The sequence below is a fragment of the Neolamprologus multifasciatus genome, chromosome 7 (genome assembly GCF_963576455.1).
Source record: "Neolamprologus multifasciatus chromosome 7, fNeoMul1.2, whole genome shotgun sequence".
NCBI classification, from domain to species: Eukaryota; Metazoa; Chordata; class Actinopteri; order Cichliformes; family Cichlidae; genus Neolamprologus; species Neolamprologus multifasciatus.
The window spans coordinates 51,563,012-51,580,014 of record NC_140445.1 but is presented as its reverse complement, the minus strand read 5'-3'; the positions used below and the strand labels follow the sequence as shown (position 1 = coordinate 51,580,014).

Here is a 17,003-nt window from a genome sequence, read left to right as displayed (position 1 = left end):
AACAAATGTCGCCGTGGCATGTAAGATCCAGCAAATCTGTATGTACAGTACAGTAAATATTTACGTGCCTCAAACTGAACTGAAAAGGCGGCTGATTAAAGGATACTACAGCGACGCATTTTAACATATCTGCGTTTTTCTTTCTTAAATGTATTCTTACCTTATGTGCTACCTGGGGACTACCTGAACATGCATGTCGTTCTCGCTCCTTTCAAGTCTTTGTGACCCACTGAAACACAGTGATCGCGTATCTCAACTTGCTCAATAGCATTCCTCCATGAGGAGTGTATTCAGTGTAGTCCCGTGTGTTAGTTGAACTGGACCGACGTGTTTATCCATGTTCATGATCACGTTTAAAACATTTTGACACACATACAGTAAAGTCAGAAGTGATGCTGCTTTGAAAATTAATGTCACATATGGTTTTTATTGGTTAACTCATGAAAAACAAACACGCAAATTAAATCTAATCAGCATTTGAAACATACAATGAAAAGTCAAGATTGTTTTGTGTTTTCAAATTTTAATATAAGACTAAAAACTAACTGGAATTAGCTCACCTGTACAACCACAGCACACGCACACATATGTAATACACGGTTTTGTCCAGCAGAGGGCAATTTTATGACGCGGGAGAGGGAAGAGGAGGAACAGTGGGAGGAGCTAGCAAACCTTTCCTGATGTCTTACAGGTCTAACTGGCTGGGCATGGCTTCATTCAAGCGTTCACCTTGAACAGGATACACGCTGGACATCAGAGCTTTTACGGTAAGCTCACAAAAATATACCCATGAATTTGCAAAAGACAAATATTGTTATTCACAGCTAGTCTTAACATTTTACTATAGAGGCCCTTCTGTGACATGAAGGGAAGACACTACGTGATATGAAAAAGTACCAGGCTAGATTTGAGTTTGATTTAAATTCAAAATTCCCTGCTGTTCAGCTTTATACTGTCTAAAAATAGAATTTAAGTCATAATGTGTTATTTGTGGTGTTACTGATATATAACAAGGCATTGTTGTGGGCTTATTGTGTGCACTGTTGGATTTCCTGTTAAGATTTGAAAGCTTGTTAATAATTACACCAGCCTGAACCTTCAGATTCAGTTAGACTCTGCTCATAAAACCCGCCCTACCTTCAACAATTCGCATTTTCTAATGTAAGTCATCAAGTATTCTAATTTGTCATTAATACCACCACATAGGTTTTTTTCTGTTCTGCCATGCTGTGAATGAAGGCCGTGCGGAGTGTGAAACACCAGAATCCAGAAAAACTTGTTTACATGAATAAAATGCAATGGAAAGCTCAGCTGAAACACTCCACAGAGAAGATGCGAGCGACACCGATCTCCCCATGCCGTTGAGGGACGATCTAGAAGCAATACACCTTTATGAGAGCATTGATGACCTATCACAAAATGATGGGCCTAATTTGTACGACATCCCAGAATCCCCCACTTTAACCCAGCCTAAACCTGGAAATGAAATCTGGAATTTTGAGGTCGGAGGTCCTGGAAATACCAACCAGCAGAGCACAAATGGTCGTCCCCCAGTACCCCCAAGATCTCCTAATCTACAAAGATGTAGGCTTCCCAGTGAAAGTTTGAGTGGAAAAAAGGTCCTTCGACTTCCTCCTCCTCCTCCTCCTCCCAGGCCGGGACTCAAAAAGCAGGTTTCTTGTGATTTCAGCGAGCCTCTTCACAGACTGACTCGCTCCAAGACTGAAGTATGCAACCAAGTAAGCATCTCCAATACTCATTGTAGACAAAAAGCTCCTTAATGTTCAAGATCGAAACTCAAAATACAGAGAAAAGACTGAAGAGTGTCTCTTGTATTCTTTTCCTCATCAGGATATATGGGTCATCACACTCATAGACACTCCGGAGGGCAGCACCAAGACAATGGTTTCGTTTTCTGCTGCAACTGCCAGGTATGAAAATGACCACAATGTAATGGAAATGAAATGACTATAAAATGATTTTGTTTACAATATTCTCCTTTACTATGACAGAAATCAGGCAAACAAAATTAGTCACCGGACTTTAAATCTTATATGCTGTGTATTTACTGTAAATTGTTTTGCTACTGGACGGCTCCTCTGTAGTTCCAGTTGGTTTCTAATCACGATCATACTTTCATTTGGCATTTGCAACCTGTTTTTCTTCACTGTCTCTGGCAGCTTAATGTCAAAATACAAGCACACAGACAGTCTTTACAACTCCGGTTTGGTATGCGGTCGACTGCTGGATATCAACCGTGCTCTGCTGCAGCAGGTCGAGGTGACTATCAGTGTGGTGTGGGACCAAAACCAGATCCCCATCCCCACCTCAGGTAACATTTATATATATACCAGTTCACTTGCTTCTGTTAGCTAGCAGCACCCCATCCAATGTCAGAAAATACTGGAGGGAGAGAAATCCTTTAAAAGTGGCTACAATAGTGCAATTTGTACATTCAAATGTTTAAAACCCATCACTGAATTCACTGCAAAGCTTCTTCTGTCATCATGCACTGACTCTGAGATGACAGTGCAGCCATAACACACGGTATTTGGTCAGAAACGTGGGCTAAGGATCTTTCTGAGGTCTTTACTGAAAATGAGGCCTAACACAAATGTCATAATATTTTCTGTTGCAACATTTAACCACAAATCAATTTTCTTGCTTTTTGTCTCTCCTTAAGTATCTGCAGACAACTTAACAACATGTGTTTCTTTCTCCGTCTTTCGGTTTCTGTGACAGTTAAATGAATTTAAAACAGGAAAAATGATCATAAAATGTTGCTTGTTACTTGTAGTCTGTTTTAGAAATTATGCATTATTGATATTTCTAACTTAAAAAAATAAACAAGTGGTAAAATTGGCATAAAGTGTTAACAGACTTATCAGCAGTCAAGTAAGCAGCTATTACCCAACCTCGCAACCCAGGAAACTGTGCTGAACAGGGTCATTTGTAGGTAATATCTATAAATGCTTCTTAAGTTTCTTCATATGTTGGCATGTGTGGTGTCTCTGAAGTCTAATCTTTTATCCAGTGAACAGGACAGTGAAGAGTCTGATCGAAGACATCTCCCAGCTTCTAGACATCCCTCCCAACCAATCTGAGCATTGCGTATTAAAACTGTGCGACTCCGAGGAGTATCTCCAGAAGTAAGTTTATTGCTAGATTTTACTGCAAAAGCTCACAACATCCTCTTAAACCTGCATCGTTTAATGTGGTGTAATGCGCCCCATGCACTCTTTCGTCTCTGCCTTTAGTGAAGAGCTGCTCGGCATGCACGAGAAAATTCAGATCTACTACAAGCTTAATCTAGAAGTCCCCGTCCGACTGGTAGACATCAACAGCATCAAACGTGGACTGGCAAGAGATGTGAGTGGCTCAAAGTCCTTTTCCATTTCCTCTTACAGAAAGGATCCTTTCGCTTTGTCCCAAGTCTTGAAACAATGTACAACTCTTCCCGTTCCCTGGCCGGTTTGTTATCGTGAGAACTATTGTAGCTGTAAAAATCTCCACCCTGAGCTCTTGACTTTGCTCTGTGTAAACATGACGCCATGACTGGTGGCATTTAGCGTGAAGACGTAAACAGAATAAAGGTGAACCCAATGTGCGCTTAGATTTAAATGCATAAAAGACAAAATGTGCATGTTCACTGTCGCGTAATTAGTTAAATGTTTTATATAAGCTACATATTGGATTTTATTTATGGAAGTTGTCCACATATGAGCGACACCATAACCATAAAAATCCAACATTCCAATCTATGTCGCCCTCTTTAAGGCTGTGGATGACAACACTGCATGCCAGCTGTTCCGGTTCCTTGTGTCTGCTTTCGTCTTCAACACCAGCAAGTAAGACAACCAGCAGCACTGCATACCACCAGCTTTGAGGAGTAGTTTCATTAACAATGACAGCTATTGGATGGCGAGACAGTCAGATGGTGTCTGTTTGCAGAAAACATGAAGAGAGTTGTTTCACTACCACTTTGTTTACACTTTTTCCTCCCCTCTCAGGCTGAGTCTTCAGAGTGTGCTCAACACCTACTGTAGAGAGGCAAAAGAGCTCTTCAGTAATAAGGTCAGTAAAATAAATAAATGCAGCTAGTGGATTTCCTTTCTCAATACATGGTTGTCCAATATTTCTCCTCATTTGTGTCTCGTCTTATTATGGTCTGCAGTCTGGGGTGAATATTGGCGTTATTGTGAGCCGTGCTCGGACCATCAGCAACCTTCTGTGTGGTGTCACGTGCCAAGAACTGGAGGATGCCATTGGCAGCCTCAACAGAATTAATCCAAGACCTCTGGTAGGTTATATCACAGAAACAGAACCATCAGTATAAATAGAAGTTAGTATCACACTAACCTGCAAAATATGCCTCAGTCTCATCGTTTTTCTTGTACCTTTAAAAACCTGCAAAAAATGCCTGTTCACATTAAAAATTACAGATGTTTCATTTTTTGTGTTGCAGAGTCATGAAGAGATAAGTGAGTGTGCAGATGGTGAGTATCTATACTGGTACGTGTGTGGTTGTGTGTGGTGTATATTTACTGTAAACTTTTTGTTGTTGCTGGACAGCAAAGACGTTTTTTAGATTATTTTGGGCGTCAGGTTTATTTCCATAAGGAGAATCTATTTGAAAGTGAAACAAGTTATTTACTTATTGAAGTGTTGGTGACTGGACTCCAATTAAAAAAAAAAGAGCAGATTAGTGTCAAAAGTAGAAGTGTCTGTATAACAGACAGGATGAGGCATGTAGTGGGTAAAAGATCCCAGAAATAATGGTCTTAAAGGCAGAATGGTAAAATAGCAGAGTTTTAAATAGCAGGAAATAGCTTTTACTATATGTAACAGACAAGAAGATGATTGGATCAGAGTGAGGAAAGAAGTTTGATATGAAACCGAGCTCCCTGCACAAACTTGCCCACCAACCTACATGGTTATGCATTTTTAGTTTTGTAACAACATGCTCAATATGCTCAAAAACTTGAAAGACATATTTGTTATTTAAATACTTACAATTTTTCGAAGACCACTGTCAGGCATATGAGTTTTGCCTCTGGCGCACAAACATGGTGCTATATGTACACTACTCTTTACTAACACTGCTTCAGTGCCATGTTTTGCATTTTTCCAATGCCAAAGAAAAAAAGAGCAAACTACAATTCTGGTATACTACACCTATTATTGATACATCTACATAAAGCAATGATGATCATTAATAAATGTTTCAGCTATCAAATTTTGCTGTAAAGGTTCTGCAAAAAAAGTTGGACTCTCTTAAGTGATGTTTATTATCTGTGCTCCAGCCATTCTCATGCTCCACGAAGCGCTGCAAAAGCTGCTGCAGGTGTTTTTTGAAAACTTCCAGTCAGACTTCAGTGCCCCGAAGGTAACGAGCAGCTTGCAAATCTGTGACGTAGACCACAACCGCGACATCCTCCAGCTCAAAGTTGCTGCTCTCTACAAACTACACCCCATCTGGGTAGACACGTACGTGTGTGGTTATTGTATTTTTATATATTTATATATGCATGCACAAACTCAATTCACGCGCTCAAGCATGAATGTTAACCACATCGTTGATATTTACTGGATTCTTCCCTGCTTTATTGTTCCTCTTCTTTTAGTTACGAGTCGTTCTCTATTTCGTGTGAGCTGACGTACGTCGGAAGGAAGCTCTGCGACAGTGGAGTTTGTGAAAATATCAGCACTGCCTTGTCTCACGGAAACACAATCCAGTGTAACCGCATGTAAGATTTAGATAGTGCCCATAAGTATAAATTTTATTTTGTCACGTCCAACTTCCTCTTTCTTCATTTACAACCGGTCTAAAGTACGATAATGTAAAATAATTGCAAGACAAACAACGCGTGTAAATGAATAATATATAACCTATATGTTCTTTGTTTTTAGGATAGTATTCCCTGTTCCAATAAATCAGCTTCCCTATGAGTCCATGCTCACTTTTCGCCTCAAGGGCTCCAAGAAAGGCAAAACTGCTGAGCTTTTATCGTGGGCTGTACTACCTCTTTACAGCGATAGGTAAGTTGTCATTAAAGCTTACATCTCTATAGCACCTATAAAGTTTTTGTGTCTATTTGGATTGGTTTAAAATTCATATGCACACTCATTGGACTTTACAAGCACTTGAAGACAGTGGGTAGGAAAAACTCCCTTTTAACAGGAAGAAACCTCAAGCAGAACAGGGCTATTTTAGCTGTAAAAATCGAAACCTAATTGGCTGATGAGATATTTGCAGTGATGAGGGGTTGGACAGGTGTTCCTAATAAAGTGACTGGCGAGTATATGCAACTGTGAATTAAATCAGGTATTGGTGTTAACTGAAGAAACCCCAGTTCCACTATCTCTGTGTTTGTTTTCACGCATTAAAATGAAAGTGCTTCATTCTTTGAATACTTTAAAGACTCAAAACAACAGATGGAAACATGTCACTGTGCAAGAACAGTTTTCAAATTGCTTTGCATTGCATGTGTTTAAAGGCTGGTTGTGTTTTTACAATATCAGTATAGTTCAGTTGCAATAAGTGTATTCTCTCTCTCTGTGTGCAGGACTCTCGTAACAGGCACCGTCTTGCTCTGTATGTCTACTTTGGCTGAGCTGTCTTTTCCTCCGTCCGCTGCCCTCTTTGACAGCCACAGACAAGCCACTGGGGTGATAATGCAGGTAAGTAATACTGGACAGCTCTGCCCTCTGTTGACCAAAAAGCAAAATAACACCACATTCCTTGACTCTTTATCTTCCTACCTTTTCCCTCAGCTTCAGTTTCAAGACCAGGTTGAGTGGGAGTATAAGAGGCCCATTGCACTCCCTGGGTCAATATTGTTCACACAGGCTTGTGAGGAACTGCAAAAGAAAATGCTGGAGGTTTCAAAGAAGCATTGTCTCTGCTTGTGAGTCGAATGACTTAATTCCTGAGTCATTTGAGAACAGGACTAGTCAGAAATACCTTGGACTACGTGTTCTCAGTAATTCTTCAAGATTGCTTCCCGGGTTTTGTTGTCAAGCAACACATTCCTAAAATAATCTTTCTCTCACCAGTCTTACAGAGAATGAGAAAGCTTTCCTGTGGACGAAACGTCACAGCAGCGACAAACAAAGTACGTTCCTCCACCTGCTGCTGGGCGGAGTTTCCCATTGGTATCCTGAAAACCTGACAGAAATCTATACCATACTGGAGAACTGGGCTATCTATCTACCCGAGGAAGCCCTTTTCCTGCTTAGCGACAGGTACAGCGTTTACATGCAAAAATAAAGTGCTGTCACTTAGAAAAGCTGACCAAAAAATATATACAACATATGAAAGTAGTTATCAGTTCAACTAACACAAGGTAATGACTGGGTACCCTAAAACAAGGTCAGCGTAGTCCGGTTCTCTGGTTCTGGCTTCCTTTAGCCTAACACTGATCGTCCTGGATCTGGAATATCATTTCTTTAATCTTCTTAATATTCCTGGCCACCTACATTATCATCATAAATGAAGCACAGCGCATAATTCAAGACAATAAACAATAAAGAACTTTTGTAATAGAAACTGATGGATATCTGGTTAATGTTTCATTTGTAAGCTGATTTAGAAAAAAAACCCATTTAAAACAAAAATGATCTGATCCCTTTCCCACTGATCTCACTTCCAGCTTTCATGATCAGACTGTACGACGGACAGCAGTTCAGTACTTTGAGCAGATACCAGATGGGGAGCTGGAGATGTATTTACCACAGCTGGTCCAGGTGAGCAAACTAACACACATTCAAACCTTTCAAAAGAGATCTAAATATGATGTTGAAGTAGTTTAATTTTTCAGATGATAAATTGGACAACTGGTGGCACACTTTGCACACTCAGTAGTTTGATGTGTGATTGATGAGTGCTCCTTTCCTGCAGGCACTGAAGAATGAGTGGAAATTGGATGGACCCCTGGTAATGCTGCTGTTGGAGAGATCACTTAGGAACATACGCATCGCTCAGCAGCTCTTCTGGTGAGTCAGACACTAAACTGATGAGGAATAATACTAAAACTACTGTCATTTCATTCAGGTGAAAATGTTTATTTCCATATTAACATGAATAAAACTGAAAGACTTCTGTCTTTACTGATAAAATATTGATTTATTTATGACAGCTTTTCACTCTACTCGATTTTGTGATCAAATAGTGATCACATAAGAACAAGTCCATAAAAACGTATCAAATTTAAATCTTACTCCAAGTCATTTTCTTCCCCCCGAATTCATTGAATAGTACAAATAGAAACTATGTCTTCTTACTGTAAAGGGTTGTGTGACATGACTTAAACTAGTTTTTCTATAACATACGAGGAACTGCAGGATTTCCCGCTAACTCTTCTCTCCCCAGCTGGAGATCTTGCCAGGTTTGCCTCCCTGCAAATTCTTCTTGAAAATGACAATCAGGCTAAAGGAATTTCAACTTGACACTGTGCACCGCCCACTGTATAATGGGCCTCCCAATAAGAGATCTAAAAATACCAGCTGGTATAAAAATGCAGCTGCTATTTTTAGAGCTGATATCATTGAATATGATCAAATTGTATTGTTAATTATCCAATTCGATGAAAACAGAAATATATAAAGAAGTACATTTTGCACACGCTAAAAGAGGTGAAATTTAGGAAACTGCCTTTGTATTCTAGTGTGTGTTAGCAAAGCAATTCTTCACTGGCCTTCACACACAGTTAAGATGCTTCACTTATCAGTTGACCTTATTTCTTTTAGTTCTAGACTCACTGTATTTAGGTTCAACCTCTATGATGCTTGTAGGCAGTAAGTGACAACATCATGCATGCAAAGCTTTACAACTCATGCTAGAATATAATGTCAGGCTGCTGGAGGATGCCCGCAATGACCAACACTACCAGAGCTGGTTCAGTAAAATTCACGCTGCCCTGATGCAGTGCTGCGGCCAAGCACTGAAGGAGGAGCTGCAGCGCGAAACCAAGCTGATGACCGTGCTCGTACAGGTGGCTAGTAGCATTCGCAATGCTGACAAGGCTCGTCGTAAGGTCCGTAATGAACTCATTGGTGTATTCACTTCCTGGCTTATAATCCTTGTAATCATTGTGTCTGTCGATGTACAAGAAATGCATTTAATTTTTTGTTTTGTTTTGTGTTTTTTCTCCCGCTTTGCTCTTTTGTCTGCAGAGTGCTTTGAAAAAAACAGGGTGGAGAATTGAAGACTTCTTTAAGAATGGGATCAGCTGTTGCCTACCACTAGATCCTGCTGTCTGTGTGAATGGAGTGAAGCTAGAAGTAAGATTGTTACCCACCACATCATATATCAGTATTTTTTTTTTATGCAAACACACAGCAACGTTTTATTTCAGGTGTTTACTCTTTGATGTGTTACTTCCAGGCCTGTAAGGTCTACAGCTCATTTGCTGCTCCTCTGGGGATCCCATTTATCTGCACTGACCCTCTGGCCAAGAACTACAATGTTATCTGCAAAGTGAGTAATGATATGCAGTTGGATCGATCCACACTGTGTTTTTGCTTGATCTCTTCCAGGGAAATGAAATCTGTTTCAAAACTGCTATTACATAGCTCTGAATATTAGAGGACACTCTAAGGAAATCTCAGTTAAACGTGTTGTTCAGACAGGAGATGACCTGCGTCAGGACATGCTGGTACTTCAGATTGTCCGTGCGATGGACAGAGTGTGGCTCCAAGAGGGACTCGATCTACAAATGATCACCTACAAGTGTATTTCTACAGGCCAAGCTCGGGGTCAGTATGATAGATTTGTTTGTGTCTGGGAATTTGTGTTTTTCCAAAGCTTGTTATTTTATGCTTGTCAGGTCTGGTGGAAGTGATACCAGAGGCAGTGACCCTGGCAAAGATTCATAAAGAGTGGGGTCTGGGTGGAAGCCTCCGAGAGGACACTCTGGAGAAATGGTTTCACATGTTTAACAGAACTAAGGAAGACTACGAGAAGGTTAAGACCATCTGAAAAGGCTTTTCTTAACGATGCACTGTCACTGCTCCATCTTTCTCGTGCATAACACTTTCTGTTTGTATGTAGGCTGTGATGAACTTCCTGCACTCGTGTGCCGGGTGGTGTGTTGCTACCTTCATCCTGGGCATCTGCGACCGCCACAATGACAATATCATGCTGAAAAAAAGTGGGCACATGTTCCACATTGACTTCGGGAAGATAATGGGCAATGCACAGATGTTTGGAGGTGTTAAAAGGCAAGTCAGCAAGTCAAGCAAAGCAGCATTTTGAAAAAGGACAGAGTGCTGTTATGTATGAGTCAACAAAAAAAAAATTTCCTGCTCAATAATAGGGACCGGTCTCCCTTCATCTTTACATCTGAGATGCACCACTTCATCACTGGCGGAGGGCAGAAGCCTCAACGCTTGCATCGCTTCGTGGAGCTCTGCTGTGAGGCTTACAACATAATCAGACAGCGTTCTGCACTCATACTCGGCTTGTTGGAGCTTGTAAGACAAAATAACACTACAGTCCCTTTTTAGCTCTGTCTGAGAATGGAAAACATCCCGTAAAACAGGTTTCTACCCATTGTGTAAATTTCCAGATGCTACATGCAGGAATGCCAGAACTGAAAGACTCTAATGACTTGCAGTACGTCCAGAACAACCTCAGACCTCACGATACTGACCTGGAGGCCACCTCCTTCTTTACAAAGTAATGTGACGTGTGTGGCAACGTCTTCCTAAGAATACATATAATCCTTCCGCAAATAAACAAACTTGCATTTAATTTCTGCTGTTTGTGTTGCACCTGTGGTAGGAAGATCAAGGAGAGTATGGACTGTGTTGCAGTCAAGTTTAACTTCCTGGCACACAACATTGCTCAACCCAAGACAAAGGGCACCCTGCCCCGGGAGAGTGCTCCTGCTCCTGCTAGTAACATTCAGGAAGCTGTCATTTTGGGATACTCTGCCAAGGGAAAAGATGTGGTAAGCCTGCAACTGCACTTTGGCCTCAGTCACAAAACACACCATTATAAAATAGATTTTACCTGATGCACCACAGGGCTGTTTATTAGGCCCAAATAGCTGGAGGAGGCAATAAAACACTTGGAAGTGACAGGAAATTCACACATTTGTTTTGATCTGAGAGGAATAGCCCTCACTACTGCGCTGACAGTGTGTGTTTGCTGTCACTTACAGCTTGTCAGAAGGCAGTCTTGTGCTTATAAAGTCTTTCCCAAGGGTTGGGTGAGGAGTATTTGTAAGCATTTACTACTCTTTGATCCGAAGAGCTGTCCTGATGTCAAGTGCTTCTTCTTCTAGTCACATTCAGTCTATAGTAGAAATAACAGCAAGGATCAAGGATTCAAGTGTTTGCAAAAATGCAGTGAAAATAAAGGAGTTTGCATATGAGCAGTGATTTGAGCTACTAAAACAATCATCTGGAAGCTTTAACACAATTCCTGTAGTCTCTATCTAATGTAATAATTGGTTGTGTTTGATTTGCAGCTCTATGACCTAAGGATAACCATTGACGATGGGTTTCTGACCAGTGAGAAAACATTTGGACAGTTTGAGCTGATCCATAGGGAGCTGCAGAAACACTTTATTGAATCAACACTACCACAGTGAGTGAATAAATTAACAGAAATCCTGCTCACACGTATTATATTTTGTCGCACAGCTCGTTCTCATAGTAATTACATAATTAGATGCGTGACTTCGCTTCCACTCCTTTGCTTCCAAGGTTTCCGAGCTGGTACCAGATGTCATTCACCCCAGGCAGGAAGATGTCTCTGCTGAATAAATACCTAAAAGAGCTTTTTGAAGGACCTTGCAAAGGAGTGAGTTTCTTCCCTGCTTTAGTAGTCCTTTGTGATTAGCTGTTTTCCCCATTAGAGCTGAACTTGAAAAGTGTCTCAATTTGCCACCCGCAGAATGAATTTGTCTGCAGCTTGTTTCTGGATGGTCCAGGACATAACCGAGGTCCAAAATGTGCAGGTAAGAACAATGGAAAAAATATGTGAATGTGAGCGTTGATTGCGTGGTATATTGAGAAAAGTGTGATATTAGTTTATTTATAAGAAATTCCTTTGCTGTGATCTAATTGCACTTGTGTGATTATCTGTTGCAGAAGAGCAGCCTCAGGTCCAGCTTTACATTACTTACGCCAACTACAAGCTCTCTGTAATGATAAAACACCTGAAGAACATTGTGAGTTTCATTTATTCTTATTACTGTCCTGCAGCATTTAGCAAGAATAAAGCATGTATAGTTAGGGTTCTATATCAGATATATACTCACTGGATACTACATCAGGTTCACCTCATTAACTTAGTCATACTAGTATGAGGTTGGACCGTCTTGCCTTCGGAATTCCTTAATTCTTCATGACATAGATTCAACAAGGTGCTGGAAATAATCCTCAGACATTTTGGTCCTGTTGACATGATAGTGTCACAGAGATCTACTTTCATGTTGTGAATCTCTCATCCCAAAAGTGCTTGACTGCACTGAGATCTGGCACCTGTGAAGGCCATTTGAGTACAGTGAACTCATTGTCACGTTCAAGAAAAATGTTTGAGATAATTTAAGTTTTGTGTCACAGTGTGTTAAGCTGTAGGATCCTTACTTTGATTATGTCCATTAAACCATCATGAACTACCAGAGGTTATTCTCCTCTTATATCAACCAGGTATTTGTGTCCTAAGAACTGCTGCTTACTAGATTCTTTGTCTTTTTGGAACCTCCTCTATAAACCATAGAGAAGGACATGGTGAAAAAGCAGATCAGCAGTTTCTGAAACACTCCTGTCTGGTTTGAGTGATTGTTTGTGGCTCGGGAGATAGAATCGGTCATCTACTAATTGGATGGATGGTGGATCGAATCACCAACCTTCCGGTCCATTCATCGGAAAACAACTAGTGTAAATGCTAGATAGCCATAAAACAAAGTGCTTGTATGAATGAGGCAAGTTCTTTGAGTTTTGAGGTAGAGTAGAAAAGTGCTTTATAAGAACCAGGTCATTTACCATCAGTCACCAAGAACCACCCCACATTCAAAGTCTCTTAAATCACCTTTCGTCCCCATTCTGATGCTCAGTTTAATCTTCAGCAGTTTGCAAAAATGCATTAGTTGCTATTAGGGATGCACCGATACCGATACTGGTATCGGGTATCGGGACCGATACTGTAAAATGTGGTATCGGTTAACTCATAAAAGTTAACCCATACCACGCACCGATACTAACTTATTTCGTTAATCAGAGGGTGGATTGTCATTTTTGTTGTAGTTTTTTAGATTGGCCACTAGGGGGACATCCTGCGCTAAACAGGCACAGGGTTAGACGAGTGAGACTGGCGGCTCCAGATAAAAAAAGAGAAACTGGAGGCTGCTGTAGCTAGGCTAAACAAAATGTCAGCAGTGTGGACCGGAACAGCCAACTTTAACTCGGGTTTTGGAAAAGCTATGAAAAATGTCAAGAGAAAATCCACGGGCAGTTAAAATAACAGAGGCTCTGACTCATTTTATTGCTCTGGATGACCAGCCAATGCCGGTCGTGGAAAACATAGGATTGCACCTCTTCTCAGCATACTCGAGCTGCGATATAAAATTCCCAGCCGCCCACACATCAGGGAGATAATGGTGCCAAAACTTTCTAAAGAGGTAAAGACAAGCAGTGTGTGCCATGTCAGTCCTTGGTTTAACGGCACAGTGGACTGATGATCCAGGGCAGATGGGGAGTTCGTTTGTCAATGCCAAATACTTTCGTTATTTTGTTTGTTTGTTTATAATATGGACACTCTGCAATAATTTAAAAGTTTATTTTATTCTCAAACCTAATTTGTATTTATTTTATTCCAAACAGAAGTGTTTATTTATTATTCTGAAAGCTCGAGACAGTGCCAATAGTTCAGTGATATTTTGTTAAATTACAATGTGGAGACTCTGCAATAATTTAAGAGAAGTGCTTATTTTTCACTTGAAATTTTTTTGTGGTCATTTTTATTAAGATATTATTTATTATCGGCAGAGAATAAAATAAAACCTGTCTTCCAATTCATTGCATTTGTGTGTGTGTGTGTGTGTGGTAGAAGTATCGGTTTTTGTACTCGGTATCGGCAAGTACTCAGATCCAAGTATCGGTATTGTATCGGTTTGAAAAAAATGGTATTGTTGCATCCCTAGTTGCTATCATGTGACTGAGTGTACTTGTGGCGCGTGCTCATTCTCCTCTGACTTCCTGTCCATTCGCCTCTCCTCAACAGAAGCACCCGAACGGTTCTAACCCTGATGCCTATGTTATCACATACCTGAGGCCAGACCCTCGGCAGCGCTCCAAGAGGAAGACAAAGATTGTCCGCAATAATGTCAACCCCATCTTCAATGAACTGGTAGTGCCATCATTCCTCCTCTCTATCCATGATTAGAGTCAAGACATCTTTTGGTACTTAGCTGTATTACAGGGTAGCTTGTACATTTATAATCTTTTTCCACTAGTACATAGTGGCCTGGCTTGGCTCAGCTCCACTAAGTTTTTGGGTTTTCCATTAGGTGGTAGTACGTGGCACCAGGTGCTTTTTTAATATCTACATGGCTGGTTCCAAGCTATCTGAGGCAATCCAAAAATGTGATAGACTGAGTAGCGTCAAGTGGAAAATCAGCTAATAGTACTTAATACTCTTAGTCTGCGTGCCTTTCACATGGGTAATTTGTTTTCAATTTAACTTCTAAACTGAAGTGCTTAGTTTAAAAAAACAACAAAAAAGAAATTGTGCAGTACAGCCACAATCACAAATTTCACCTAATATGATGATGCATCCTTGAACCCTTGAGCTGGATTTTGTCATCATGCATTAGCTGTCACATGTACAGTTAATTGTGATGAAAAAAAGTTTGTTTTTCTTTTGCTTTGTGTTTCGAATACTTCTTCAGATAAATTGTTCTCACTCAGACTTATAACTAAATGTATGAATGTGTTTATATATTTCATTATAATGAGAGTTCCTTCTATGCTGCTGCAGTCTGATTTACAACATGATCTTTGACCCACTAACCATCATATTCCCACAAATTTATAGCCTCTTATAACCTCTTATTTAGAATCTCATGCATTAAAAAGTTTTGTAGAATTATAAAACCACATCTTAAGCTAGGTAACTAAAGTGTCTCCTTCCTACTCACAGGTGGAGTACACTTCGGTCACACAGCTGAATGGGATAGTCCTGGAAGTGGTAGTAAAGAGCAAGAAGGCTTTTGTGGCTGCAACTAACATTAAACTGGACGAAAAGTTGCTCAATCAGGAGCTCTGGTTCCCTCTCGGAAACTCTGCTATCTGACCTCAGAGCTGCACTGCAGGCGTACTGCCAGCAGGGGGTGCAACCACATCGAGTGAGGGACCACATTCATGGATTTGAGAGGGAGATGCCTGAGAAGAGGAATGCACTGTATACAAAACTGCATGCCAGTTATACCTATTTATCAGATGCAACTTAATCTCATTCCAGACTTAAAAACACTGCCAGATGGGAGTGTGTGGATAAAGTTACAAAACAGACTGAAAGAACACAGCGGACTGTTTACTGTGTGACACAGGATTTATTATTTCTAAATTTTTATCAAATGAAGGCCTTTTGTTCACTAGTTTTTCTAATGTTACTTTGGTGATGGATGAAGAAAACTTATTTTTTAATCACTGTGGCACTTTCGTTTGCACTTGACTTTGTTTTTACCGAGAGCAAAAAGCAGACCTTGTAAACGTGTACGTCGCCGAGGCTGTGGACGCGACAGATTAAAGAGGAGGTGATGCAGCGCCGCCGGTTTGTTACCTGAGTGTGTTTGTCCCCTCGGGCTGCGTCAACTGCGCTGTCCTTGACCAGTGGGACTGGACGCGTGAGGGGGTGAGGGAGAGCGTGTGAGCAGGATGACAACTCTACCTTTTTGGCCTGTGGGGCTGAGTTAACACTCGCCCCCTCACCAGCCTTTTGCCTTATCCATCAGGAGCATTTGTACACCGATTTAGCACGTGTGTGCACCGGCACACGAAGGCAGACAATCACATGATGACAAAAAAAGAAAGAAAAATAAGACGCGCACACTTTCAAGGCACAACCAGGTCTTCGTGTTATCTTAAATCCGTCCTTTCTCTTGACAGGCCTGCTGACCCATACTTTCCTCTGCCTCATTCATAGTGATTTAGTGGCGAAAGAGGATAGAAATAGACTTCCCTGAACTGGATCTGGTTAAATTATGTATACCTCTGTGAATCTTATTTATATTATTCCCTGAAGGGTCTCTCACAGGGAAGTAGGACTGTAAGATGGCACTCTTTAAAAGCTGTGCTCGTGGAGTATTAGTTTATCCTGGCGCTACACATCCGTTTCAGGCCTGACATATTGTTTTTCTAATCATTAACGATAAATACCTCCTTCCCCCACAAAAAATGTTGTGGATGTGCAAGACCCTTATACAGCATGTGCAATCAAGTTTACCACATAAAAAAGAAAAGAGATCAATCTACTCCTCTAAAATCATTACTATAGGAATGTCTCTATTACTTTAGAGATGCAAGGAAAGAACTATTATGTGTGTTTTCAGACTCACTGGAGCCTTCTGGTCTTTTCTTCTGCAGCACTCAGTTGCAGGCAGTGGGGAAAAATAAATGCACTTCTATTTTCTGACAATAAAAGTGGTATTTATATCTGAGGAAATGGTTCTTTTGATTTATTTATATATTTTCATCGTTGCTGCCGCTGCTGCTCCCGCATCAGCCACGCTTCTCTATCTGCTGGCAAGGTGTGCGTGTGTGCCTGTGTCGCCATGTGAGAGAGTCTGATACGGAGACGTGTTTTTTAGGAATGCGAGATATAGACGAATAGGGAGGCTGGATCCAGGCTGAAGCCGTCTTTGGATTGGAGAGGCACCCACCTGTAGCCTGGAGGTTTGAAAAGAACAGTACGTATGGTCATACAGGATCATTTCCATAAAAACTCAACCGAAGCACAGATAAACCTTCAGTAATGCTGACACTGGGAGTTT

At 40.8% G+C, this 17,003-nt stretch overlaps 2 protein-coding genes across 5 annotated transcripts in view; one reads left to right on the top strand and one right to left on the bottom strand.

Annotated features, from left to right (window-relative positions):
• The first annotated feature begins 642 nt into the window (after positions 1 to 642).
• pik3c2g (phosphatidylinositol-4-phosphate 3-kinase catalytic subunit type 2 gamma) lies at positions 643 to 16,005 on the top strand. The gene is made up of 33 exons (XM_085167712.1): positions 643 to 767; positions 1,207 to 1,739; positions 1,852 to 1,931; positions 2,181 to 2,332; positions 3,035 to 3,149; positions 3,258 to 3,369; positions 3,778 to 3,848; positions 4,011 to 4,074; positions 4,175 to 4,300; positions 4,466 to 4,496; positions 5,304 to 5,487; positions 5,625 to 5,747; positions 5,911 to 6,039; positions 6,567 to 6,681; positions 6,775 to 6,908; positions 7,057 to 7,245; positions 7,653 to 7,746; positions 7,901 to 7,995; positions 8,855 to 9,035; positions 9,175 to 9,282; positions 9,386 to 9,478; positions 9,627 to 9,756; positions 9,828 to 9,964; positions 10,052 to 10,221; positions 10,317 to 10,473; positions 10,569 to 10,678; positions 10,784 to 10,952; positions 11,475 to 11,593; positions 11,713 to 11,809; positions 11,903 to 11,966; positions 12,100 to 12,179; positions 14,234 to 14,359; positions 15,152 to 16,005. Exons 2-33 carry the CDS (start codon positions 1,299 to 1,301, stop codon positions 15,302 to 15,304), a joined length of 4,149 nt encoding a protein of 1,382 aa, XP_085023838.1. The 5' UTR covers positions 643 to 767; positions 1,207 to 1,298; the 3' UTR covers positions 15,305 to 16,005.
• Positions 13,107 to 17,003, bottom strand: part of LOC146515305 (1-phosphatidylinositol 4,5-bisphosphate phosphodiesterase zeta-1-like) — a 43,870-nt gene continuing 39,973 nt past the window's right edge. For all 4 annotated transcript variants that reach the window (XM_085167735.1, XM_085167733.1, XM_085167734.1 and 1 more), the window contains one exon: positions 13,107 to 16,899. In XM_085167735.1, coding sequence (XP_085023861.1) covers positions 16,817 to 16,899 — 83 coding nt within the window. In that variant the 3' untranslated portion in view covers positions 13,107 to 16,816. The remainder of the gene's footprint in view (positions 16,900 to 17,003) is intronic.